This window comes from Saccopteryx bilineata, chromosome 7 (genome assembly GCF_036850765.1).
Source record: "Saccopteryx bilineata isolate mSacBil1 chromosome 7, mSacBil1_pri_phased_curated, whole genome shotgun sequence".
Lineage (NCBI taxonomy): Eukaryota > Metazoa > Chordata > Mammalia > Chiroptera > Emballonuridae > Saccopteryx > Saccopteryx bilineata.
In genome coordinates this window covers 38,444,062-38,470,062 of record NC_089496.1, presented here as the reverse complement: position 1 = coordinate 38,470,062, position 26,001 = coordinate 38,444,062, and the positions used below count along the sequence as shown (strand labels likewise).

Below are 26,001 nucleotides of genomic sequence, written 5' to 3'. Positions count from 1 at the left end.
AAAGAGTAAGGAAGATACCAAATTACCTTTGGAACACCAGAGTAATATGTTTTGCAGGCAAGATCCACCAATGCCGGTTAAAAATAGTGAGCAAAAGTTTAAGGAGAAACAGGATATTTGCATAATCTCAAAGTATCTTCCTAAGATATTTATTCATTGCAAAGGGAAACACTGTAACATTATACTGGAGATCTCCTTCATTAAGTGATCGAGGTTAACCTCAGCAATAATAAGACATGTTGACATTATGTATCACAGATCGGATACACTAAGAAGGGTTCTGCCTCACGGCTGTGGTAAGCTTGTAAGATATAATTGTGAAGGAACATCAGAAAAACAACCTGAGAAACATTCTTCAGAATAACTGAGCAGTGGCTCCCAGAGGAGTCAAAGTCATAAAAGGCCCAGAAAGACTGAGGGACTGTCACAGATGGCAAAGGAACGGGACAGGACAACCAAATGCAATGTGGCAGTCATAGATGGAATTCTGGAACAGAATAAGAAGATCGGTGAATAAGCTGGTGGAATCCAAAGGAAGTCTACAGTTGAGTTAACAGTATTGTATTACTGTTAATTTCTTAGTTTCTATCATGGGCCATGGTTATACAAGACGTCAAGGTGAAGGTCATACAAGAACCCCTGTATTATATTTGCAACTTTTCTCTAAATCTAAAACTGTTTCAAAATAAAAGTTCAGTAAAATCACTTTTTACATCTGGCAGTAGAAAAGACGCTGGTAACCATAGTGAGATCACAACCAGACTGGAGTGGTTCTGATGGGAATTTGGAGGTGAGAGAGAGATCACTAGATAGAAACCTTTTATAAGAATTTGTTCCTAAAGAATTGAAGAGCCACAGTATGGGGAACCGGAGAAGGAGGGAGGTTGCTGGAGTTTGTTTTTAAGATGGTAGAGATTTGGGGATGTTTTAATGTTGATGGGAGTGAACAGCACAGAGAACAGTTTGGTAGTTACACTTTAAGTAAGGTTTGCTGCTGAGAATAAGGGGGGAGGTGAGTTTGACAGCGGTTGGAGGAGAGTGAAGTTTGAAAGCTTGGTTTGGGAGAGGCAGAGTACCCTGACCTGAGGAACACAGAAGGATTACAATGGGCTCATTTGAGTTTGGAGATCATAAATTTATAGGAGGCCTCACTGCCATGATTCACGACAGTCCTGAACAGACCTGTTTACGTAGGTCCAATGTTGGAGAAAGCTCTTTGGAGAATACATTCAGGGTTGAGATTTTATTGGTAGAGTAGAAGGGAAAAGTTTTAAAGGCAGATAGAAAGGTAGAAGGATAAATCAATTTAAGTGTTAGTTGTTTCAAGTTGGACATAAGAAAAAGGTGAAGGAAGGAGTGGGATAATAAAGAAGAAATGATCAATGAAAATAAATGAAATGACACGAAGAGTCTTAGGTGTGTGGGTAAACAATTCTATGGCCTCTGGGTCTTGGGGGATCCCTCCCGGGCAGAGCTATGCCTGCCAGGACTGTCTCAGCGTTCATTTTTTCAGGTCTGCTAAGATAGTAACAGATGGTCGTCTGCGCTCCACATTCCTGTTATTTTCTTTTTCACTTGTTAACCCTACGGGTGTGTGTCTTAAAAACAAAACAAAACCCCTCTTTATTATTATTTTCTTGAAGTTTCATGGAAGAGTGGAAGTAAAAGAGTACTTTTAGTCTATTAGCATTATTTGAAAATAGGGTCATTCCTCTAACCCAGGGGTAGTCAACCTTTTTATACCTACCGCCCACTTTTATATCTCTGTTACTAGTAACATTTTTTAACCGCCCACTGGTTCCACAGTCATGGTGATTTATAAAGTAGGGAAGTAACTATACTTTATAAAATTTATAAAGCAGAGTTACAGCAAGTTAAAGCATATAATAATAATTACTTACCAAGTACTTTATGTCGGATTTTTGCTCACTTGGGCAGAATAAATCTTTATAAAACAACTTATTATAGTTAAATCTATATTTTTATTTATACTTTGGTTGCTCCACTACCGCCCACCATGAAAGCTGGAATGCCCCCTAGTGGGTGGTAGGGACCAGGTTGACTATCACTGCATCTATTGTAACCCCACAAATAAAGCTTATTATTTCATTGTTTCTACTTTCTGTTCCCTTTCCCTTACGGCTCTTGTCCCTGTGTATTTGACATAATGCACTTTTTAAAATATTGTGTATTTATATATAAGAACTCATATTTTGTTGAGCTTGATCTCTGTGTATAAATTAGAGATTCTTCCTCCAGAAAGGAATTGCATTTGCTGAAAGTGAACCAATCTATTCATCCTTAAAATCAAACTCCTACCCTCAACTTCGATGCAGACCTTAGGCTTTCCTGGGTACTTACAGCTCTGATATCTTCATTAGTCCCAGGCATACTCTGCGTTTTTATGTTACCTATTGCTAGTGGCCCCTATTAAATTTCAGCTTATGTTTTCTTTTTCTCTCCCATTCCCTTATATTCTAGTGCATCCAGTAATGTATTAAAAGAGTCTGTTCTAATGTATGCAGAAATATATTAATTTTTTTTTTAATTTATTGCTTTAGGGGGTGGAGAAGGTAGAGAAGAGAAACATTGATCTACTGTTCCACTAAGTTGTGCGTTCACTGGTTGCTTGTTGTATGTGTCCCGACTGGGAATCAAACCCACAAACTTGGTGTATCGGGTAATCGTTCTAACTCTCGTGGGCAAACCGTGGCTCGTGAGCCACATGTGGCTCTTCGGCCCATCGAGTGTGGCTCTTCCACAAAATTCCACATGCGGGCGCTACCTCGATAAGGAATGTACCTACCTATGTAGCTTGAGTTTAAAAAATTTGGCTCTCAAAAGAAATTTCATTCGTTGTACTGTTGATATTTGGCTCTGTTGACTAATGAGTTTGCTGATCACTTCACCGACTGAGCTATGCAGTCAGGGCCTATATTATGCTTTAGGAATAGTCTCTTGTAGTGTCTTTGCTGGGATACTTGGGAATAGGAAGTCTGGTGGAACTATGTTCTTAAATCAGGTGGGAACAGGAAGGTCACACGCTTTAACAGAAAGATAGTCAACTCTGACAGCACAGCTGGACCAGGGTTCAAATCTTAGTTTTACTGCTTACTAGTTGAAAGACCTTTAACAAATGACCTAAACTTTTTAACCTTCAATTTTTTCATGAAGAGGATGAGGAAACTAATTATGCATTGAAAGTTGTAGGAGGATTACAGACCATAGATATATATCTCCTAGGAAATGATCTTCCCGGAAACCTGACTCCCTGACAAGCCCTATCGCAATGAATGGTATCACATGTTTGTGTGAAGCTCTTATGGGTACTTAGCATGTAATCACAAAGCATTCCTTGAAGAGTTCTCAGTCCTAGAAACACAAGGTTTCATTTATTATCTTGGTTTGATTGGTTTTGCCTTAGTTGAAACTCGAGTGAAAGAAAATTCATGATTACAGATGCAGTTGGAATAAAAAAAAAAAATCAGACAAGTTAAGTCTCTAAGCAGATCGCAGATTTCCCTTTTAATTCTGGTACATTCTAGTATTAGGGCTCCACCAAACAATAATCACAGTTTCAACATTTCAAGAGAATGGTTAATTAGAAGTGCAAAATCAACTTTTGCAAAGCCATGTGCACAAGTCCGACCTGGCTCTGATACAAGAAGGGTTGGTGGGGTTAATAGTGGGAAAATGTCTGACACTGCTTTTCTTCAATGAAGGTCTGCCTGGCCCAGGGCTGCAACGTCAAGGCCTCTGTCTAAAGCCAAAGAATCTATGACAAATAGCAGCTCACACCTGACAACAGTCAGGGTTTTAAACTCAACAGGGCAGGGATTTGAAATTCTGCCAATCCTTGCATTTTTGGGTGATTAGATGTATTTTGCAAGTTTATAAGGAGCTCCAAAGTGGATTCATAGCTCCGTGGCTCCTTGTAATTGGCACTCCCCCTTCTGAACCTGACTATAGCGAGCCCTCGGTTCACCAGAACTTCCCAAATGCCAAACCGTCAGTGAAACTGCTTTTTTAAAATAAACATAGCACTTTTGGAAGAAATGGGGGAAAAAAACACACACAATCATTCCAAAAGGAATGGATTTATTCATAAGATACAACATACTGGCTCAGACCACAGACTCTGGAGCTAGACTGTTTGATCGATGACCTTGTCTTTGTCCTCTTATTAGCTGCGCAGCCTTGGGAGAGTTAATAAATGTAGGTGTGCCTCAGTTTACTTGGCTGAAAAGTGGAAATAAAAGTAGTATCAACCTCATAGGGCTGCTGAGATTGAGTTAATTTTATATTAACAAGAGTGCTTAGCACAGCACCTAGCACGTTGAAAGCATTCAATAATTCTTTTTATTATTTGCTAACAGCTTATAGGATTTGCATTGTATCATTTCATCCGACGTTCGACCATAAATTCACTATAGTGAAAAACAGGTATTTAGGACAATGTCTCCTCCCCCCCCCCAATTCCCAAGCCTTTCAATCAGGGGAATTTATTTTTCTTAAGTCTAATATTGATCCACTTCCCTTTCAAACCCTTTCTTCCTCCACTGTCCCATCTCACGGACAATAACACCGCCATTTCTTCAGTTGTGCAAGCCTGAAACCTAGAAATCTTTAATGATTCCCATGCCAGTTCATTAATATACCATGCCATCCCTACTTCCGAATTAAACTGGTCACATCTGACAATAAGCCCTGCTAAATCTCCTGTCCTTACTGCAGGCAAAGAGATCTTTTGAAATGCAGATTTAATCATGTCCATCCCTGCCTGAAACAAAACCTCACCTCCTCACGGGTTAAAAGCTCTGTTCCCACATTGTGGATATTCCTCGTTCTCTTTCCCTGGATCTCACAGAATGAAGATGGAGGACAGAGGAGAAGGGAGAGAGGAGAAAAAGACAGAAAATCAAAATGAAACAGGAAGGGACAAAACAGGAGAGGAGTCAAGGAGCTAGTGAGGTTTGTGAGATGATTTATGCAGCGCATGTGGCAATCTGGGGAAACAACCCTTTGAACCGTGTGCATAGCCCCACGAGGTCAAACTATTGGACGATTTCCCCACAACAAGAGATGTATACAAATTCCTTTCCACTTAGAAACAATCTGGACACTCTCCTGGGCTGTCTGATGGAAATGCCCCTTATCCCTGGGAAAGGGGGTGGGTGGCGAGTACTAGAGTAATGGGGGGAGATGGCTCGAATGGCATTTCCCATAAAACAAGACATTTGCCATCTTTAGAGCAACTCTTATCTTACTTTAAGAGCTTTTTTTTCATTAATTACCAAGCAGATCTCTTTGTCACCAAGAGAACTGAATATTCATGCCTCCTCTGATTATTCACTCTAATACAACATCAATAGTGTTTGTATTTTGTACTACCAACTGGTTACCTCTCACTGGAAATAGAGTAGAAATGAAATCAACCATATTAACATTAAAAAAAAATCTTTTCTAGCATTGGTTGTTACTTCTAAGGCTAGTTTCCAGAACAACACATACGATCATTGTCCAGTAATGAGAGGCAGAGGACAGACAAGGAAGAGAACGGGAAGAGGGAGGAGGAGTCCTTCCCTTAACAATGCATACACAGAACATAAATCAGGCACCGTTCTGACAAGGAGTAGGTACCATACTTGCCTCTGATCTCCCAGAGAATGTTTGATCTCGTTTTTATTTCTCTAGAACGCATGCAACGCTGTGCTCTGCACATTGTAGGTGTCTGAATTATGCGGCTGACTACATCGCAGTCAGTTACACAGTCACATCATACACTCTCCGGCGATGAGAAAACCATATCCCTTTTCCCATGGGCTTCAAAAGTTGGATAAATTCAGAGGTTATAAAGTCACTTCTCATTGCCTTAAATAATACTGCGTGCATATGTTTAAAGAAATAGACAGCATAATGACAAATTTCATATACAGGTGACATCATGTTCTGACAAGAATGTACAGTGACATTGTAAATACTGACCCTTCCCCATTCTGGCCTGGGTCACAATTTTCTTATGTTTGGCATTGTAACAAATTCTAAGGAGACTCAATCCATTAAACAGGGGACAAATCCCACAGCAGAGGCAAAGGGAGGACAATTCCTACTGTTCTTTTAGAATTCTGTTACTTATCATTTTGTTGCTGCAGTAGCTCCAACTTAGAGAAGTAGTATGGTGATATGCCATGTTATTCCTCTTGAAATGCCTTAGAAAACTTAAGTGACTTGCCCACTGTCACATGGTTGGCGAGTGGAGGACAGGATTACACTAAACTTCATAACATTTAAAAATCCTCTACACTGGTGTTTTCCACCTTAGCAGTGCAAACCACTAGAGTGTTGCAGTAAAACTGTAAAAGAGTCCTCGCCTGACCAGGCGGTGGCGCAGTGGGTAGAGCATCGGACTGGGATGTGGAAGGACCCAGGTTCGAGACCCTGAGGTCTCCAGCTTGAGCGCGGGCTCATCTGGTTTGAGCGAAGCTCACCAGCTTGGACCCAAGGTCACTGGCTCAAGCAGTGGGTTGCTCGGTCTGCTGAAGGCCCATGGTCAAGGCACATATGAGAAAGCAATCAATGAACAACTAAGGTGTCACAATGAAAAAGCTAATAATTGATGCTTCTCATCTCTCTGTTCCTGCCTGTCTGTCCCTATCTATCCCTCTCTCTGACTCTCTCTCTGTCTCTGTAAAATAAATAAATAAACAAACAAAAAAGAGTCCTCATACCCCTGTCTATATACCTTTTCTTAATCCACAAATCAAAAGTTACTAGGATTATCACTGTTATCACACAGGAAATCTAAAAAAGTTAGTGGACACTGAAAAGGAGTTTTCTTCTTACTAAAAAATGGACATGAATAAAGGAAACCATGTCTCTATACTTGTAGCTTTTGCATTTTGGAGTTCCACAGATCAGTATCAGTAGCATTCATTATATGTCCAGTGGGTTTTCATAACTTAAAATGATAGTATTTCACACTATAAGTTTAGTTTTATAGAAAACTTACTTCATAGTTTTTCCCCTTAAAACCAGTGACAATGTCATCCTGGGCCAGCGTGGGTGTGAAAAGTGGCATTTGGGAACCCTGCTTCTCACCAGATCATGGCAGAAAAGGGAAGAGCTTAATGGACTCTGTGTGTTGTTAGGATGGGTTTCAGGAAAGGACACGGATCTATGAGGGCCCCTTATCCTACTCTGGGCTGACTCTTCCCTGGCACCGCCTACTAGGATTACAACCGGCCAACGGACTACTAGATTCAGAGATTTATGAATGCCATGAGAATTGCCACCTCCAAGCTTAGCCATGGAAATAGTACCTCACAAATAATGCGTGTTCTTCCTAATTTAGAAAGGATTCATCCTTGTGGGTTGTGAAGGAGAGAGAGGAAATGGGCTTTCACAAACCTGGTTGCCCTTTTTTTTTTTTTTTGTATTTTTCTGAAGTTAGAAACGGGGAGAGACAGTCAGACAGACTCCCGCATGCGCCCGACCAAGATCCACCCGGCACGCCCACCAGGGGCGATGCTCTGCCCACCAGGGGCGATGCTCTGCCCACCAGGAGGCTATGCTCTGCCCCTCCGGGGCGTCACTCTGCCACAACCAGAGCCACTCTAGCGCCTGGGGCAGAGGCCAAGGAGCCATCCCCAGCGCCCGGGCCATCTTTGCTCCAATTGAGCCTTGGCTGCGGGAGGGGAAGAGAGAGACAGAGAGGAAGGAGGGGGGGGTGGGGGGTGGAGAAGCAAATGGGCGCTTCTCCTATGTGCCCTGGCCGGGAATCGAACCCGGGTCCCCCGCACGCCAGGCCGACGCTCTACCGCTGAGCCAACCGGCCAGGGCCTGGTTGCCCTTTTTAATCCCTCCTTCTGCATGGGCTCGTCGAGGAGTATACCTATCGTAGGGTAGTTCAGTACCAGTCTGGGCTTTGGGAAATTAAATGTGGCAAACATTGACAGGTGAGCCCATTCATTCGATCATGCACTCATTTAGTTTGCAAAGCACCTACTGCGTGCCAGACACTGTACAAAGGATATGGCAATTAAAAACACTCTTCATGTTAATACAAAAATAAGATTGAATGTAAACCGAAACTTAAAAAAAATATATAACAAAATAAATCTCTGTTATGAAAACCCACTGGAACTGTAGCTAATCTAGAATAGAGATGCAGGAGGATTCAGAAATGGCTTCCCAAAAGAGACAACATCTGAGTTAAGTCTTGAAAACGTCATAGGGATAAGGCAGAAGACTGTGTCATCTCACCTGGGGCTGATCTTTGTATGCACCCACCGTCCTGAGACGGAACCGGCACTGATCTGTCAGACAGGGTCTTCACCTGTCAGGAGAAATGTTCGCCTCGCTGTTTGTGCCCTGGGAGACCTCTGCTTCCTGGCTAAATGAGTAACATAAACAAGGACAGGACAACAGGGATGATCCTGCCGCAGAAGACTCGCAGACATGTGGCCAGGCAGAGGGCCAATGCTAATCGCGGCCTCCAGCACCTGCATACCCTCAGCTGGGGGGCTCGGGTCTCAAAGAGAAACTCACTGACGGCCTGTCAGCGCCTCGCCGCTGCCTCGGGACCAGGCGATCGAGGAACTCGCTTGCCCGAATGTTTGCCACATGCTACGAGGCCGGCTTCTCCACATCGGCATAGTTTTCTGATAGTGTAGTCCCAAACTGCAGCACAAAAGAATCCTTCAGAACCGGGGCAAGGAGGTGGGGTGCAATTCAAACACCTCCTAAAGTGAAAAGGAGGCACCTGCGTGACGCTCAGAGACATATGGGAAGGGGAGGGCCTCCCGTTCAACAAAGGCTACCTGTAAGACTGGCTTCATAAACAGGCAACACGCACAGTGCCCCAGAGGGCCCCATGCTCAGCAGGGCTCCCGTGCCTGGTTCAAGGCTCTGCTGTCACTTTCATAAAATTATTAGTCATTTTTTTTTAACCAGGAAGCACGAACACATTTCCATTTTGCACTGGGAACCACAAATGATACAGCCAGTCCTGCCTGTTTTACCCACCGAAGGGGTGGTGGGGAACCCAGTCTAGGTCTGGAGTCCTATGAACCCTTGGAATGGCAGAGTGGGTTATAAAAGAGAGAAAAATAAAAGTAAAAGTGCAATTTTATACTTTGTAAAGAAATCCGGCATTGTTTCCTAACCCATGAGCCCGCAGTGTAATTTCCCAAGCCATTATGAAGCTTGCAACTCTGAAACGCCCACTGGGTTTTATTGCTCGTCGGACCTTACTGACACTGCCCTTTCCCGTTTCTTTTGTCTGGAAGAGCCGCCCCAAAGAGACACAATTCGACAGAACCACATAAAAATGTATCACACAGTGGTCAAAGCCACAGCACCAAACCACCTTCTCTGAACTGATTCTCATCCCATGTCCTAAGTGGCAAGAACTCACTGTCATCTTGGGTTTGTTTTTCACTTTACAACCTCAACCTACCATTCAGTTCCCTCTCAGCCACGACTGGAATTCTCCCTGTGGTCTGCCACTGTCAGTCTTCCCTGGAAACTTAGGAAGACTTTCAAGGCAGGAATGGTAATAGCATTAAACCACACCTAGAATCCTTGTAAGCATGGGGCTCGTGTGACTGCACAGGCTGACCATCTGTGAAACCAGCCTGATTCTCATTGGCCAGAACTGGGTTGCGTACCCATTCCTTAACCAATTACTGTTAAGTTTTTGTTTAACCTGTCTGGTCATAGTTAATCACAGACTAGTGTAGGCTTAGACTGGGAACAGTTCTCGTGGAGCTGGGAAGAAGTTCATCTTCCCCTGAGTTGTGTGGCATCCGGTGGTAAAGCTTCTTCAGTAAACCAGGTTTTCTTAGAGTAGAAGTGAGGACAGTATGATTGCTAAGTAGCCAACAATGGTATTCACCTACATCATATATACAGTGTATCCGTAAAGTCATGGTGCACTTTTGACCGGTCACAGGAAAGCAACAAAAGATGATAGAAATGTGAAATCTGCACCAAATAAAAGGAAAACCCTCCCAGTTTCTGTAGGATGATGTGACAGCATGTGCGCATGCACAGATGATGACGTAACACTGTGTATACAGCAGAGCAGCCCACAGCCATGCCAGTCGAGATGTGGACGGTACAGAAGAAAGTTCAGCGTGTTCTGTGGCTTGCTCAATTTGAATCCATGACCAAAGTGCAACGTGAATATCAGCGCATTTATAATGAAGCGCAACCACATAGGAATAACATTACTCGGTGGGATAAGCAGTTGAAGGAAATCGGCAGTTTGGTGGAGAAACCCCGTTCTGGTAGGCCATCAGTCAGTGACGAGTCTGTAGAGGCTATACGGGATAGCTACCTAAGGAGCCCTAAAAAATCTGTGCATAAGCCCACATCGAACTGCACTGAATAGGTATGAAACTGGGAGAGTTTTCCTTTTATTTGGTGCAGATTTCACATTTCTATCGTCTTTTGTTGCTTTCCTGTGACTGGTCAAAGTGCACCATGACTTTACGGACACACTGTACATGACTCAGAAGGAGTCTTTCGAAAGCTCTCTTTGATACAAGCATTGGTTCCTGAGAGCCTTGAAGAGTTATTCAAATTCTTCCCACTAAAAACTGCCTTCTCTCAATGGCCAGGCTCTCACGCGCTTCAAATTTCCTCAGAGCTACCAGCCCGTCCCATAGGTTACACGTAGAGAGGAGAAGATACGATTCCGAGGAGATCATCACCTAACTCAGGAACTGCAACTAACCAACCGAAACATGACACACCAAAAATGCAAATAAAAAAAACAAACCTTACAATAAAATACCACTAATACGAATCCACGTGTTAGAGCTGATGGGCTGTGGAAGTATTTAACAAGCGCTGGGAAGAATCCTCGAAGGGAGTTTAGGAGGAAACAGATTTTTAAATGGAGGGTTAGTGGTCAGTGTTGGGTGGTATGAAATTTCGGAGCAGAAGAGAGACATTCAGAATCCATGGGGGCAGAATTCTCACACAGCAAGTTTTGATATTAGACTGCATCCTTTTCAAGAACCAGACAAGTTGGCTTGGCCCGTGCAGGCTGCCCAAGGCCCTCGGAAATGTCGGCGGCAAAAGGTAAACAACCACACAGCGGAAAGTCACCTCTAGGAAATTCCGTGCAATACGAAAGGCAACAGTACCGCTTCTAAAGGCGTAAATGCTGACTCACTAGGATTTATCCACCTCTGTGAAAATAGAGTCTTTTGGCTTCTGTTTTTCCTTTCAAAACAACCTTTCTTTCTTCATCGTACCAAAATATGTGCAGTCTTCAAGATCAAGCTCAGTCCCTATCACTGCCAAGAAGTCTTCCTTGAACCCTCCCTGAACCTGCCTCACTGACCATCCCTCTCATCCCAGCGGAAAGGGGATTAAGAAAGGCACTGCTCCTGCTTCACGATCGGTGCACCTGTGACCCTGCACTGGAATGATGTGCTGCTGTGTCTCTTGCTCGCTGGGCTGCAAAGCCCTCGGTGCCAGCAACTCTGCCTCAGTCCTTTTCGTTGCCTCTGCGTCTTGATAACTAACTGTTATCCCGCATCACCAGGTAGTATGCACTCAAGAATGCTTGTTGAACGTACAGAGGGATGATAACATTTAATAGTCTGTGTGTATAATAGCAAAAGAATGCTCAGGATAAATGAGAATAATATGTATACCAACTAGAAAGTTTTCTACTATTTGGTGGATGGCCTCAAAGTAGCAAGAGATTGGATGGGGTTGAACATGAGGAGGCTGTCACTTTAAGATTCCTTTCCCTGATATCTGAGATAATACATAATGGAGCCTCTAAATCTCCCTCGGTGGTAATGAAACAGGTCGGTGCAATGACAAGGTTTTGTACTCAAGCTTACGAAACCTCCTCTAGCCTTTCCTGCTTCATCTTCGTCAGTTCCTTTACCTGAGCCTTCTCTCAGAGGCTTATGGTTCCCAGCATTTGAATGGTTTTTTTTTTATTTGTTTGTTTTTGGTTTTTTGTTTTTGTTGATACTCTGAAAATCTTTGAAATTCAAAGTTTATTCCACTTAGGATCTATAGTCTATAAATATTTAATGGTCTGCCACCCAGGCATGAGTGAAATTAAGCAAGGTGGGAAGTTACTTCCAGTTTCTGTCTGGCATAATTTGAAAGTAGGTGCAGCCTCCGATGAATGGAGAATATAGAAGCCCAGTCACTCTCCTATCTCCAAATTACTACCGAGCAAGGAAGCAAAGGTGAGGTCGCAGAGAGATAGCCGGGAAAGGACTGTCCAGTGCTGTTTACAAAATGCTTCCACAGGACAGGAGCAAAGCTAAGGAATTTCGTGATCCTCCTTCACACTTAATTTTTTCCTTGGACTTTTTCCTTCTTGCTAACTTTTGTGTTGATTCCTGCTTAACTTCAGTGTGGCTCTGTGCATGCACACACGTGCATACACACGCTCAGAAATGTTATCACCAGAAGAGGATAACTCGACAAGAAACAGCAATGTGAAGGGAAGTTGAGAGTAGTCAAGTCTCCGAGTCTCCCTGCTTTGTTTAGCTGGATTTTCTAATAGTGAGGCTTTCTCATTAACTTTTCCTCTCCCGCCAAACTTAAAACCGGTCAATGACTGCTGAATTCCAACATCATTAGGAAATAATTGACCTTAGTTAAGACTGGACAATATAATCAGAGTTTCTATCTTAATTTGAATGTTCTGGGAGGATGCTTAGTGGTAAAAATGGAAAATAATCCAAGTCCTCAGAAAATATTATAAGAAAAAGGGAGATTCTAAACCTAGAGTCTCTAAATCACCTTTATCAGTACAAGATAAGGTTGCCATATTAAGATCCAGGCAATAACAGATTTAGATATGAATAGTATATAATCTATGCAAACAAAAATAACTCGCAATATGTTTCTCATATTTGAGGGACTCAAATATGCTGTTCAGATGCTCAAATTCTCAATATGTGCTTAAATGTTACATCCGATTACAAATTAATTTTAAAATGTTGGAAGACATACTTTGAATTTCAATGATCTTCTGTAAAGAAATCACGGCATTCGCGTTCGGGGTTTGATGGAGAGTGTCTTCCGCCAGCGGCTCCAGCTGCAAGAACAGTAGTCAGAGTATGAGCAGAATTGAAACAACCTAAAAAACTTGCTCAAAGAACTAGTTAACAGTTTGCTGGTTTCAGTTTTAAAAAGCACAGCCAGTTTTTCATTTTCCCCCCTGGTTTTGCAGCCATGTAACTGAATTCCAAATGGCTTTTCTATTGGTCACCAGGCTAATCTATGAAGTCCCTGAAGCAGGTGCATGTCTGTGTATTATTCATTAAAAATCTGAGTTATTTGTGTAATTTCTGTGGGGTCCTCGCAAACCAAATTCCAGCATGTCTGTGTCTGCAGCTGGGCCTCGCAAAGGGAACCTCAGGGAACTCGCAGGAGACAGAAAGTGGGCCGTCTATATTATCCGTAGTTTTGCAGTGTTTTTACATCTAACCACCTTATCCTTTTGGACACTTCACAGGAGAAAACCAAGAGACACAGCTGCTCTGATTCAACTGCTAGTGAATAGTGGCGGAGGACAGGTTCACAGAAAACCAAAGGCACGATAAGCGTGCATCGGAACTTCCGCTGTATTCATCACTGTGCAGGTGTCCGTGTGCAGACAAAGGACGCGTTCCTGCCCTTGCACATCTATCGTGAGCTTCTGGAATTACACTGATTTTCCATGGAGAGGCTCAGCAAACACTGATTTACAAGAATTGAAGGAGTTTTAAATAACTCATGGGGTGTTTTGGCAGAACGAATCCTATGATGCGTCCTGGGGAATACCTTGGTGAGGAAGCTTGGCATGCCGCTGCAGGATGTGCAGAGCCAGAGCGCTTGCAAACCACGGCCGCCTAGCGATGGTGACCCAGAAAGCAAGGGAAGTCAGAGCAACAGAGAGGTGGACAAAAACGGAGTTTTCTTAGAAAATTTCAAGCTAGTCGTCTGAAAGACAAAGTGACGGTAAAGCTAGCATGTGGCATGAATGGGAACCGCTGCCCCTAGACGTGGTACCGAAGCATGGACTCATCTATGTCTCTTGGTGTGTAGAAAAAAACAAAAAATCTTAGGGATTCCAAGTTTCCACAGCACATGCGGGTGAATCTTCCCCCCAGGGTCTTTCTGAATTGATTATTCTATACTTCAATCATGGAGTCTAAAACAATAGCACCTTTGTTCCAGATGCCATGGGGTAACAGGCTAACTCAGGGATATTTATACATGGGCAAATTCACCAAATATAACTTCCCAGAGTGTTTTTCTTAGCTGACAAAGAAAACCCTTTACAACATCAAAAGGTTTATTTGCAATACAGCTTGGTGAGAGGAAAAGACAACAGCACAGTGTTCAGTGAAGGGTTCTGCGATCTGAATCCCTTGAAACTTGTTCAAATCCTTTTTTTTTAAAAAAAAACAACAAACCTGGTCTTTCAGATAGTGTCTTCAAGAATACGTGGTTCTAGTAACAACCTCTTCTCTCAGGGAAACTACTGAATCATGACAGAAGATTCCTTGGAAAACTGTTGCTCAAGAATGAGACAGGGTTTCCTTTCCTCATAAATAATCTTCCCTCTCGCTGCTATTTCAGATTGTAGAGAATATTTTTAATAGAAATCAGGTAGATTTTTATCAGTAGAATGTTTGGAAACATCACTCTACGTTCAAATATTTAAGAACAAAATCACAAGGCGCGGTCAGCGGATTTAGTCCTTTGTAACATTTTCCTGTGACTTTAGGATTAAAAGGCTCACAAAGTAGAAGATGCTGGCTACTAGAAAGAAAGGTCCAGACAGAGAAAAACCTCACTTCTGGAACTCTCTTGTATTAAAAATCTGTGGGCTATTTATTTAAGACTTGGGTTATGTAGAAAGTAAACTTGATTCAAGGTGTTGAGAGTAAATATACAAACAACCCTAAACCCCCAAATTGAAATAGTCGGTCAATAATGTTGTATCTACTTATAAAAGCAACCAAGAGAATTAAGGCAATTACACTGATAATTTAAGCCTCCCGAACCATTCCCAGGGTGTTTTAGGTGAGTGTTATTTTAGAGGATTTAACCTTTAGCAAATTGGCCCAATTTGTTTCATTTTAGGGGTATACACACGGACAGAGCTGAATTTAGAAAATTCTCAGTGTAAGTTATTTTTTCCTGGCTAGCTCTGTAGAGAAGGCATTGGATAATACTCTGAGCTTGCAAGAAGGCAAGCAGATTTTAGAGGTTGATCTCATATATTAACACCCTGTGTAGATGGGCCACAGAACTGAGCTGTCATTTGTAGGGTTTGTTAATCATTTGCAATTGAAACCACTACAAACGTCTGATTTAAGCGTCTATTTAATAAATATTTATGATTATTGGTCATTATTAGTAATTTAATAACTAACTGTAATAAAAATAATATTAAATAGTCTTTATAAATTGTAGCAAAAATAAGAATATTCTGTCAAGGTGGTTTATGTATTTAGTTTGGCCAATAAGATGTAGCAAAAAATTTGGCTAGTGAGGCTAGTCAATGTCAGTAGCAGTTTGTTGAGCAATTCCATCATGTAATAATTATTATTATGGAGCTAAAAGATACAATAGATAATTTTAACACAGCCTCTTGACACATAAAGTGCTTATTCAGCTTTATTGTAGCTAAAGCTGAATTGCAACCATTACTTACAGCAATTCTTTATAAAATTTTTCAGAACTATGTCAGGGAAATTTATTTTTCTATATCTTTTATAGAAAGTTGTAATAATGTATTGATAAAATTCCGATGTTAGGTTGCACATACCATGTATATTCTAAGTATTATAGCTACTTTAAAACACCATAAAATTTAGCCATTACCATGTTGTGAGTACTAATTTTCAGATTCTTTAGAATCAGATCATTTAAATCATCAAAATGATTTTAGTTGGCTAAGATGTATTGATGGAAATAGGCCCCTCCTTGGAGAGGCTCTTGAGTAAGAATTTTAAAATTCACTGTGTACTTCTGAGACATGAAAATTAGCTATGTTATTTTCATGACTCAGAGCAGAAGGAAAAAGAAGCTAAACAAATTTTGTATATATATATAACAGGTACATAAGGACGTATGTATTCATCAACCGAAGAAAGAATCTACTAACTACTCTTGTTAGCTTTTATATTATGTTTCCCAAATACGCCAAGTCTTTTCACACTTCTATGCCTTTATTTATTCTGTCCCCTGATTTCTGTTTTGTTTTTTCCATTTTTCTTTGAATTGGTGATACCTTACTACATCATTCAAGGACTAGCACAATATTGCCTGCTCCTTAATATTTTTCTTAAAATTCTGTGTTAGAGCAAACTGCTTGCATCCGTGTCTCAAACACTCTTGTTTATTCTACTAAACACATTATATTATAGTCAGCCATGTCTGCCTTTGTCTACTTTGCTGTGAGCCATGTGAAGGCAAAGATAGAGCCTGGTATACAAAAAGCATTTTTGAATGAATGAAGGAAGGATTAATGGAAAGAAACATGGGTTTGATTATTTTAAATACCTCATAGAAGTGGAATCATAAAGTATTTCTCTTCCTGTAATTGAATGATTTCACTTAGCATAATGTCATTAAGGTCATCCATGTTGCTGCATATTGCAGAATCACCTTCTCTTTTTAAAGCTGAATAGTATCCCACTGTATGTATGAACCACATTTTCTTAGCCATTTGTCTGTCAATAGACATTGGGTTTGTTTCTGCATATTAACTATGGTAAAAAGTGCTGCAAGGATCATGGGAGTTTTAATATCTCTTCAAGCTCCTGCTTTTGATTCTTTCAGATAAATCTAAAAAGTGGTATTGCTGGATTGATGGGGCAGTCCTATATTTAATTTTTTGAGTACCCTCTATTTTGTTTTCTATAGTGGTTGTAACATTTTGCATTCCCACCAACAGTGAGCAAGGGTTCCAATTTCTCCACATTCTTGCTAACACTTGTTTTTGTATTTTAGTTTTTGATGATAATCATCCTGACATCCTTATAGATGTGAGGTGATAACCCTCTCCTTGTGGTTATGATATGCATTTCCCTGATGATTAGTGACACTAAGTATTTTTTTCATATATCTGTTGGCCATTCATAATGTCTTTCTTGGAGTTATGTCTATTCAAGGCCTTAGCCCAGTGGTCAGCAAACTCATTAGTCAACAGAGCCAAATATCAACAGTACAACGATTGAAATTTCTTTTGAGAGCCAAATTTTTTAAACTTAAGCTATATAGGTAGGTACATTCCTTATCGAGGTAGCGCCTACACGTGGTATTTTGTGGAAGAGCCACACTCAAGGGGCCAAAGAGCTGCATGTGGCTTGTGAGCTGCAGTTTGCCAACCAGGGCCTTAGCCCATTTAAAAAAAAATTATTATGTATTGATTGATTTCAGAGAGAGAGGAGAAAGGGCGCGCGCGCGCGCGCGCGCACACACACACACACACACACAGAGAGAGAGAGAGAGAGAGAGAGAGAGAGAAGCATTCATTTGTTGTTCCACTTAGTTGTGCATTCACTGGCTGCTTCCTGTGTGTGTCCTGACCAAGGATCAAAACCACAACTGTGGTTTTCTGGGATGGCGTTCTAACTGACTGAGTTAACAGGCCAGAGTCAGCCTTAGCCCACTTTTCAAATCAGCTTATTTGGTAGTTTGTTTCATTTATTACTAAGCTGTAAGAGTTTCTTATATATTTTGGAGATGAATACCCTATCATATATACACATATTTTTCTCATTCCATAGATTGCCTTTGATTCTGTTGACTATTTCTTGTGCTGTACAAAAGCTATGTGGTTTGAGGTATTTCTATTTCAGTTTTGTTGCCGTACTTCTGGTGTCATATCCACACAATCAATGCCAATACCAATGACATTAAACCTTTCCCCTGTTTTCTTCTAGGCATTTTATAATTTTGAGTCTTACAATTAAATCTTTAATCTATTCTGAGTTTATTTTTATGTATGGTCTAAGATAAGAGTCAAGTTTTAATGTTTTCTTTGAATATATGTACCCTGATTTATTGATGTCACCCCATTAACATTAATAAAAATTTATATTAAAAAAAAGAGTCAAGTTTTATTCTTTCATAAGTGAATATCCACTTTTCCCAACACCATTTGTTCAAGAGGCTGTCTTTTCTCCATTTTGTATTCTTGGCACCTTCTCACAGATCAGTTGACCATATATGTGTGAATTTATTTCTGTGCTATATATTTTGTTCCATGGTCTCTATGTCTGTATTTATGACAGTACCATGCTGGTTTGATTACTGCATCTTTGGAATACACTTTGAAATCCGGAACTGTGATGCTTCCAGCTCTTTTCTTCTTTCTCAAGCTTTGTTACTAGATACATGAAATTTAAATGGTCTTATCTTCTCAGTTATGTAGAAGATTTACTATGAAGTATCTCTTTTTATCTTTAATTCTTTCTATATCTTACAAAGTCCAATTTATCTGACATTGACACATATAGCCATATGGGCTTTCTTTCCATAATTATTTGTAGTTTAATTTTTTGCTTAATTTTTCTATTTAAACTTTATAATTTCAATACAGAAACCGTCTGTTAAACAAAATATTTTATTACAATGTGATAATCTTTGCTTTTGCAGTGAACTAAATCCACTTTAGAATCAGCACAGACTGAGTCTAAAATTTTATCTGAAAACGCAGAAGGGACAAACATAGCCAAGACTGACTTGAAGAAAAAAAAGAACTGGAAGATTTGTTCTACCAGATGCCAAGATTTCTTATAAAGCTATCATAGTTAAGATGTCACAAGGGTAGACAAAAAGACCTGTGGAATAGTGTAGAGATACCACTGCCAAGCCATAAAGAATAGATGGGTCTGCCCTGGCTGGATAGCTCAGTTGGTTAGTGGTGCTCAGAAGTGTAGAGGTTGCCAGTTCGATTCCCAGTCAGGGCACATACAAGAACGATGGATGCTTTCTCTCTTCATTTCTCTCTTGCTAAAATAATAAATTTTTTAAAAAGAAAAAAAGAATAGATGGGTCTTTTCAATTGTGGTCCTGGATCCACTGTATATTCACATTAAAACAAAACAAAACTTGACTTTCATCGCATGCTAGATGCATGTTCAACAGCTCCTGATGAACTGTACATATCAATGCTGAAGTTAAAAATAAAGCTTTAAGGAAAAGCTAGGAAGAATATTTTCATGATTTTGTTTTATAGAAAGCATACTTCAACAGAATACAAGAAGAATTAATTAGGAAGAAAACTACTGATAAATCATACTCCATTTAAAATTTAATTTTATTTGTCAAAAGACACAAATTAAGAGGATGAAAAGACAGGCAAGATATATTTTACTTTTTAATTTTTTTTTCTTAAGTGAGAAGTTGGGGGGAGGGGAGGCAGACAGACAGACTTCTGCATGTGCTCAACCAGGATCCACCCGACATGCCCACCAGGGGGCGATGCTCTGCCTATCTGAGGTATTGCTCCACTGTAACCAGAGCCGTTCTTGCGCCTGAGGAGGAGTCCATGAAGCCATCCTCAGCACACGGGCCAACTTTGCCCCAATGGAGCATTGACTGTGGGAGGGGAAGAGAGAGATAGAGAGGAAGGAGAGGAGGAAGGGTGGAGAAGCAAATGGGTGTTTCTTCTGTGTGCCCTGGCTGGGAATCAAACCAGGGACTTCTACATGCTGGGCCAATGCTCTACCACTGAGCCAACCAGCCAGGGCTAGACAGACAAGATATTTTAACACATGAAGCAAATCACAGAATTTATAAAGAACTTCTCACAATGGCAATCTGAAAGTGGGCAAAAGATTGGATCAGGTGCCTTAAAAAAGGTACATACAAATAACCAGTTAATAGTTTAGGAATATTACTTCATTAGTACTCTGGAAAGTCAAAACCTTGATGATATACCACTACACATTCCTCAGTATGTCTAAAATTTTAAGGCTGACAACACCAGTGTTGGAAGGATATGGAACAATGGAAATAGTCATATGGTTCTGGAAAGAGTATGAATTGTGACAACCACTATGGAAAACAGTTTGGTATTACCCCCAAAGAATAAACACATGCATCTGCCACGATCCAGCAGAACGAAGCTGGGGGCATTACAATACCTGACTTCAAACTATATTATAGAGCCGCGACAATCAAAACAGCATGGTATTGGCAGAAAAATAGACACTCAGACCAATGGAACAGAATAGAAAGCCCAGAAATAAAACCACATATATATGGTCAAATAATTTTTGATAAAGGGGCCAACAACACACAATGGAGAAAAGAAAGCCTCTTCAACAAATGGTGCTGGGAAAACTGGAAAGCCACATGCAAAAGAATGAAACTCAATTACAGTTTGTCCCCTTGTACAAAAATTAATTCAAAATGGATCAAAGACCTAAATATAAGACCTGAAACAATAAACTACCTAGAAGAAGACATAGGTTCTAAACTCACGGACCTTGGTTTTAAAGAGCATTTTATGAATTTGACTCCAAAGGCAAGGGAAGTGAAGGCAAAATAAATGAATGGGACTACATCAGACTAAGAAGTTTTTGCTCAGCAAGAGAAACTGACAACAAAATAAACAGACAGCCACTAAATGGGAAATGATATTTTCAAACAACAGCTCAGATAAGGGCCTAATGTCCAAAATATACAAAGAACTCATAAAACTCAACAACAAACAAACAAACAATCCAATAAAAAAATGGGAAGAGGACATGAACAGACACTTCCTCCAGGAAGAAATACAAATGGCCAACAGATATATGAAAAGATGTTCATCTTCATTAGTTATTAGAGAAATGCAAATCAAAACTGCAATGAGATACCACCTCACACCTGTTAGATTAGCTATTATTAACAAGACAGGTAACAGCAAATGTTGGAGAGGTTGTAGAGAAAAAGGAACACTCATTCATTGTTGGTGGGAGTGTAAAGTAGTACAACCATTATGGAAGAAAGTATGGTGGTTCCTCAAAAAACTGAAAATAGAACTACCTTATGATCCACCACTTTTAGATATCTACTAAACAGAAATGTATGTACAAATGTACCCAAAAATGTATATAAAATGTCAATCACAGCATTGTATATAATGGCTCCCAAACTGGAAAAAAAAAACCCTATAATCATCAAAAGTAGAATAGATATATAAACAGTGACCTTTCTCTAGAAATTCTTTCTATAAAATGGAATGCTATATGAATAACGAAAATGGATGAACTATAGCTAGCAAAAGCAACATGGGTGAATCTCACAAACATAATGTTGAACAAAGTAAGTTAGATTTAAAGGGATATATATTTTATAATTTACTGTATATAAAGGTCTGAAACAGGTAGATTCAAATTCTTTGTTAGAAACCTGGCCCTGGCTGGTTGGCTCAGTGGTAGAGCGTCGGCCTGGTGTGCAAGGGGTCCCGGGTTCGATTCCCGGCCAGGGCACACAGAAGAAGCGCCCATCTGCTTCTCCACCCCTCCCCCTCTCCTTCCTCTCTGTCTCTCTCTTCCCCTCCTGCAGCGAGGCTCCATTGGAGCAAAGATGGCCCGGGTGCTGGGGATGGCTCCTTGGCCTCTGCCCCAGGCGGCGACAGAGCGATGCCCTGGAGGGGCAGAGCATCGCCCCCTGGTGGGCAGAGAGCATTGCCCCCTTGTGGGCTGAGCGTTGCCCACTGGTGGGTGTGCCGGGTGGATTCCGGTCGGGCGCATGCGGGAGTCTGTCTGTCTCTCCCCGTTTCCAGCTTCGGAAAAATACAAAAAAAAAAAAAAAAAAAAAAAAAAAAAGAAACCTGAGAATTTGTTTACTATGAGAAATTAGAGTACTGATTAGGAAAGGGGACTTGGGGTCTGCAGACATTATACTATTTCTTGACCTAGTGAATAGTTTTATATATATATATATATATATATATATATATATATGCTCTACTTGCAATATTTCATTGAATTGTACACTTACGTTTTATACAGTTTTCCATATGAATATCACATTTTATAATTAAAAACAATTTAAAAAGAGAAAATATTTTCTGACGTAAGGGAACAGGGAAACTAAGGCTGGCTCTTGATTCCATGTTCTTTCCACTATTTTATGATGCTCTGAGAACAAAGTGAGATGACAAGCTTTGCAGCAAGAACCACAGGTTATATTCTTAGCTACAGAGCACCATGTCACTTACGAAGGTAACTGAAAGTCCCCCTATCACATGCAAAGCAACTGAGAAAAAATTCAGAAAAGGTTCAGTTGTCAGGATCAAAGATATTGTGGGACTTCAGAAGAATATAATGATCGAGACCAAGAGGATAAGGGAAGCAGACCCGATCCTTCATGCTAATGAACTATTATAAATTCCCTAGTGAGGAGGGATTGGTGGTTAAAACTCAACTTTCATTTAAATAATTGTCTTAGAAATGTCTGCAATTAGTTGTATATGTTTAATTTGATTGCTTGAGTAGATCTGGTTATAATTTTATCCATATTGTGATTCATGAGTCATTCTCAAAATAACCCCTTTTATTCATTTGAACTCACTATAATCCTTGACCAAAAAAACTGAAGAAAAAAAAAAAGTAAATCAGGGTAGGTTCTATTGATAATAAAGTTATGACATTGACAGTCTACTGAGATGATTCATACTAAATCTGCCTACAGCCTGCATACATGTGGGTGGTGAAGGGTTACATCATACAGCAATAAAGAAATATTTTGAGCCAAGAGAAGTGACATACACCTAACAAGTCTTATGAGAGTATCAGGATGACCGAGAGACAAAGGGTACAGTCATGCCATTCAGCTCCCATTAGATACTGAATGAACCGGCCCCGGCCGGTTGGCTCAGTGGTAGAGCGTCGGCCTGGTGTGCAGAAGTCCCGGGTTCAATTCCCGGCCAGGGCACATAGGAGAAGCGCCCATCTGCTTCTCCACCCTTCCCCCTCTCCTTCCTCTCTGTCTCTCTCTTCCCCTCCTGCAGCCAAGGCTCCATTGGAGCAAAGATGGCCCGGGCGCTGGGGATGGCTCCTTGCCCTCTGCCCCAGGTGCTAGAGTGGCTCTGGTCGCAACAGAGCGACGCCCCAGAGGGGCAGAGCGTCGCCCCCTGGTGGGTGTGCCGGGTGGATCCCGGTCGGGCGCATGCGGGAGTCTGTCTGACTGTCTCTCCCCAATTCCAGCTTCAGAAAAATACAAAAAAAAAAAAAAAAAAAAAAAAGATACTGAATGAATTCCTTGAGTAAAATGAGGGAGACAGTGGTCCGAACCTGAGATTACTACTGTGGTTATTGTTCTGCTAGCTGAGTTTTATCCCAAACTACCGCACCCCTAGAGAAATGTAGGTTACACAATATCTTAGCCATGGAATGGAGAAGAGAAGACTATGAGGAAGTGCCGTCATTTACTGTCATATCCAAATTGTATTCCATGATACTTAACTATGGAAAGTTCAGATGTAATGGCATCTTTAAATACTTATGCCAATAATTAGCTAAATAATAAAAATTGAATTTAAAGGTAAGAAGAAGTATGCATAATGGTCTGTTGGAAAGAAGAGAATGAATGCCATTAGTTGGGTAATTTAAACTATGAATATTCTTAATCCTTGAGATAAAATTGTAGATATGCAATATAATAAGAAAACATTTCAAACAGTATAAGCTGAGTTAGGGAAACACTACATATATTGAAGGGTGCATGTTAAATTGAAGTTTCAATAACATTGAGGGGAACTTTGCTCAGTGGTGTATGCATGGTTTCCTAACATAATGTCCATGTTTCACCACTAATGGTTATCAAGAAGGCTAGTTCATTTTATATGCCAAAAATCTTGCTTTTTTGTCCCTATTTTTACAAATAAGTTTAAATCTGATAGCTATACTTGGAAAGTTCTCATGTTTCATTCTCTTTGATCTTTGGTTTTCTTACCCTCATTTGCTTTTTTAATTTTCTCTTCTTTCTTTAATCTGCTAATTTGCATGTTTCTAAACTGTTTCTCCTTAATTTTTTGTTTAGTAAAAAGATTTGTACTATACTCTTTTCCAAATGTTGATTTTTTCTGCTAAGAAGAGCTGTTTCACATCATGTAGCGGTGGTGTGCTGGCAAATGTTTAACAGCTGGCTGTCTAAAAAATAGCTGTAATTTGCAGTATTTGCTGATTTCTGTGGTGTAAATATTCCCACCATGGCCTATTTTAAACTACCAATGTGATGTCCCTGAACTCAGACTTGAGTGGCGATACATAGAATTAGCTCTCATAAGCTATTAAGAGCAAGGTCCAGCATGTCACTGACAGAGTTTTATTTTTTTTTCATTGATAATCTAGGGAAAACTATTTCTAATGATTATTTCCTTAATAAATTTTGTTTGCTTGTCTGAAATTCCATTGTCTCCAAAAATCACACACTATTTGGTTATTGTAGTAACCCAAAGCATGGGACTCATTTATTCAATATTCTTATGTTTTCCTCTAAATTCTAATTTCTTCTGATATTTAGTTCCATTGATCCAACCTCATTATTTCCTTTTATTCCACTTAAAGTAGCCTCTCTTTTGCCAAAAACAAAGCAAGCAAATCTAAAAAAGGAGCCATCCACTATTTCAAAGTCTTAATGTCCTTATCTATGCATTTCCACTACAAGAGATAAATCCTTTCCTTGTACTTTGTCAAAATCTCATTTCTATTCAAGACCAGTGTTAAATGTTACTTTCTCTATTAAAACAATCCTCCATTCAAATATACCTAAAAGCAAAGGCTCATACATTCCCAGAGTACTTTGTTAATATTTCTTTTATTTTTACTTGTGTATTAAAACTTTTGGGCATAAAATGGATGCCCAGTAAAAGCCTACAGAATGAATGTACAGATAAATGACTGTTACAACATGTTTGCTTCATCACTGAAAAGAAATGCTTTCTGTCTTTTATTTGTAACCAGACTATTAGAAAGAAGGGTCCAGGTTCCCAGCCACATTCCTTTTAACACCTTTCTGAAAAGCCCAAAGACAAACAGTACAGAAGACCTGCATAGTGGAGTTTGAGCTATCTAGGTAACTTCTACTTTATTTAGTGTTTGCTAAAATACATAAACCATCAGAAAATCCCCAATGACTTTGGCTCTGCTTCCCGTAAGCCTTGTTGAATATAAGAAATGCAACATCATAGGCCATATCTACAATGGAAAAGATCTTCAATTAATATTTTCCAAATATTTTTCATCTCTTTAGATTACCCATACAGTATTTTTCAAGAGTGTAGATAGGTTTCACAGTCTAAGAGAAGATCATGGAACAACATTATTTTGGATTAACACACATTTTTCCTGTATTGAGTTCCCCTTCTTCTATCACGAATTACAAGTTCCGAAGTAGGAGCTTGTAAACTTTCCCAGATTCACACCAATTCCCCAATGGAGTTTAACCATACATAATCTTAAGGGATGAAAAAGATGGTAAGACGACTTCCCCATTCAAAATCGAATGAAAACAAACCCCCCGATGAGCAACTTGGACAACAACATCTTAAGAGTTCACCTCAGGGGTGGTTGTCAAAACTTACTAGAGTCAATGCAAGAGACTTTTTCAGCAGCTTCTGAGCAAAAAGTCATCTTGGAAAGATTATCAACATACACACCCACTAAGTTTAGCCACTGTTGCTGAAATCCAAGTCAAATGAAAGCAGCTGAGCCTACTCAACAGGAGACAGCAGTTATTACAAGGAAAAGGAGAACAGAGAGAGGAAGAGAGAGGAAGAGAGAGAGAGTGAGCCTAAAGGAAAAGGAAAGAAGAGAGTTTGTGCCAGAAAGGAAGGAAAGGAAAGGAAGGGAAGGAAGAAAATAGGAAAGTAGGAAGGAGGGACAGAGGGAGGGAAGGGAGGGAGGAAGGGAGGGAGAGAGGGAGAGAGGGAAGGGAGAGAGGGAGAGAGGAGAGGAGGGAGGGAGGGAGGGAGGAAGGAAGGGAGGGAGGGAGGGAGGGAGGGAGGAAGGAAGG

General features: G+C 40.4%; 1 protein-coding gene across 1 annotated transcript in view; it reads right to left on the bottom strand.

Moving 5' to 3' along the window:
* The window catches only part of HDAC9 (histone deacetylase 9), a 967,189-nt gene that overhangs the window by 37,220 nt on the left and 903,968 nt on the right, over positions 1 to 26,001 (bottom strand). The window contains exon 25 of the mRNA XM_066238685.1: positions 13,000 to 13,084. Within this exon, the coding sequence (XP_066094782.1) occupies positions 13,000 to 13,084 (85 nt within the window). The remainder of the gene's footprint in view (positions 1 to 12,999; positions 13,085 to 26,001) is intronic.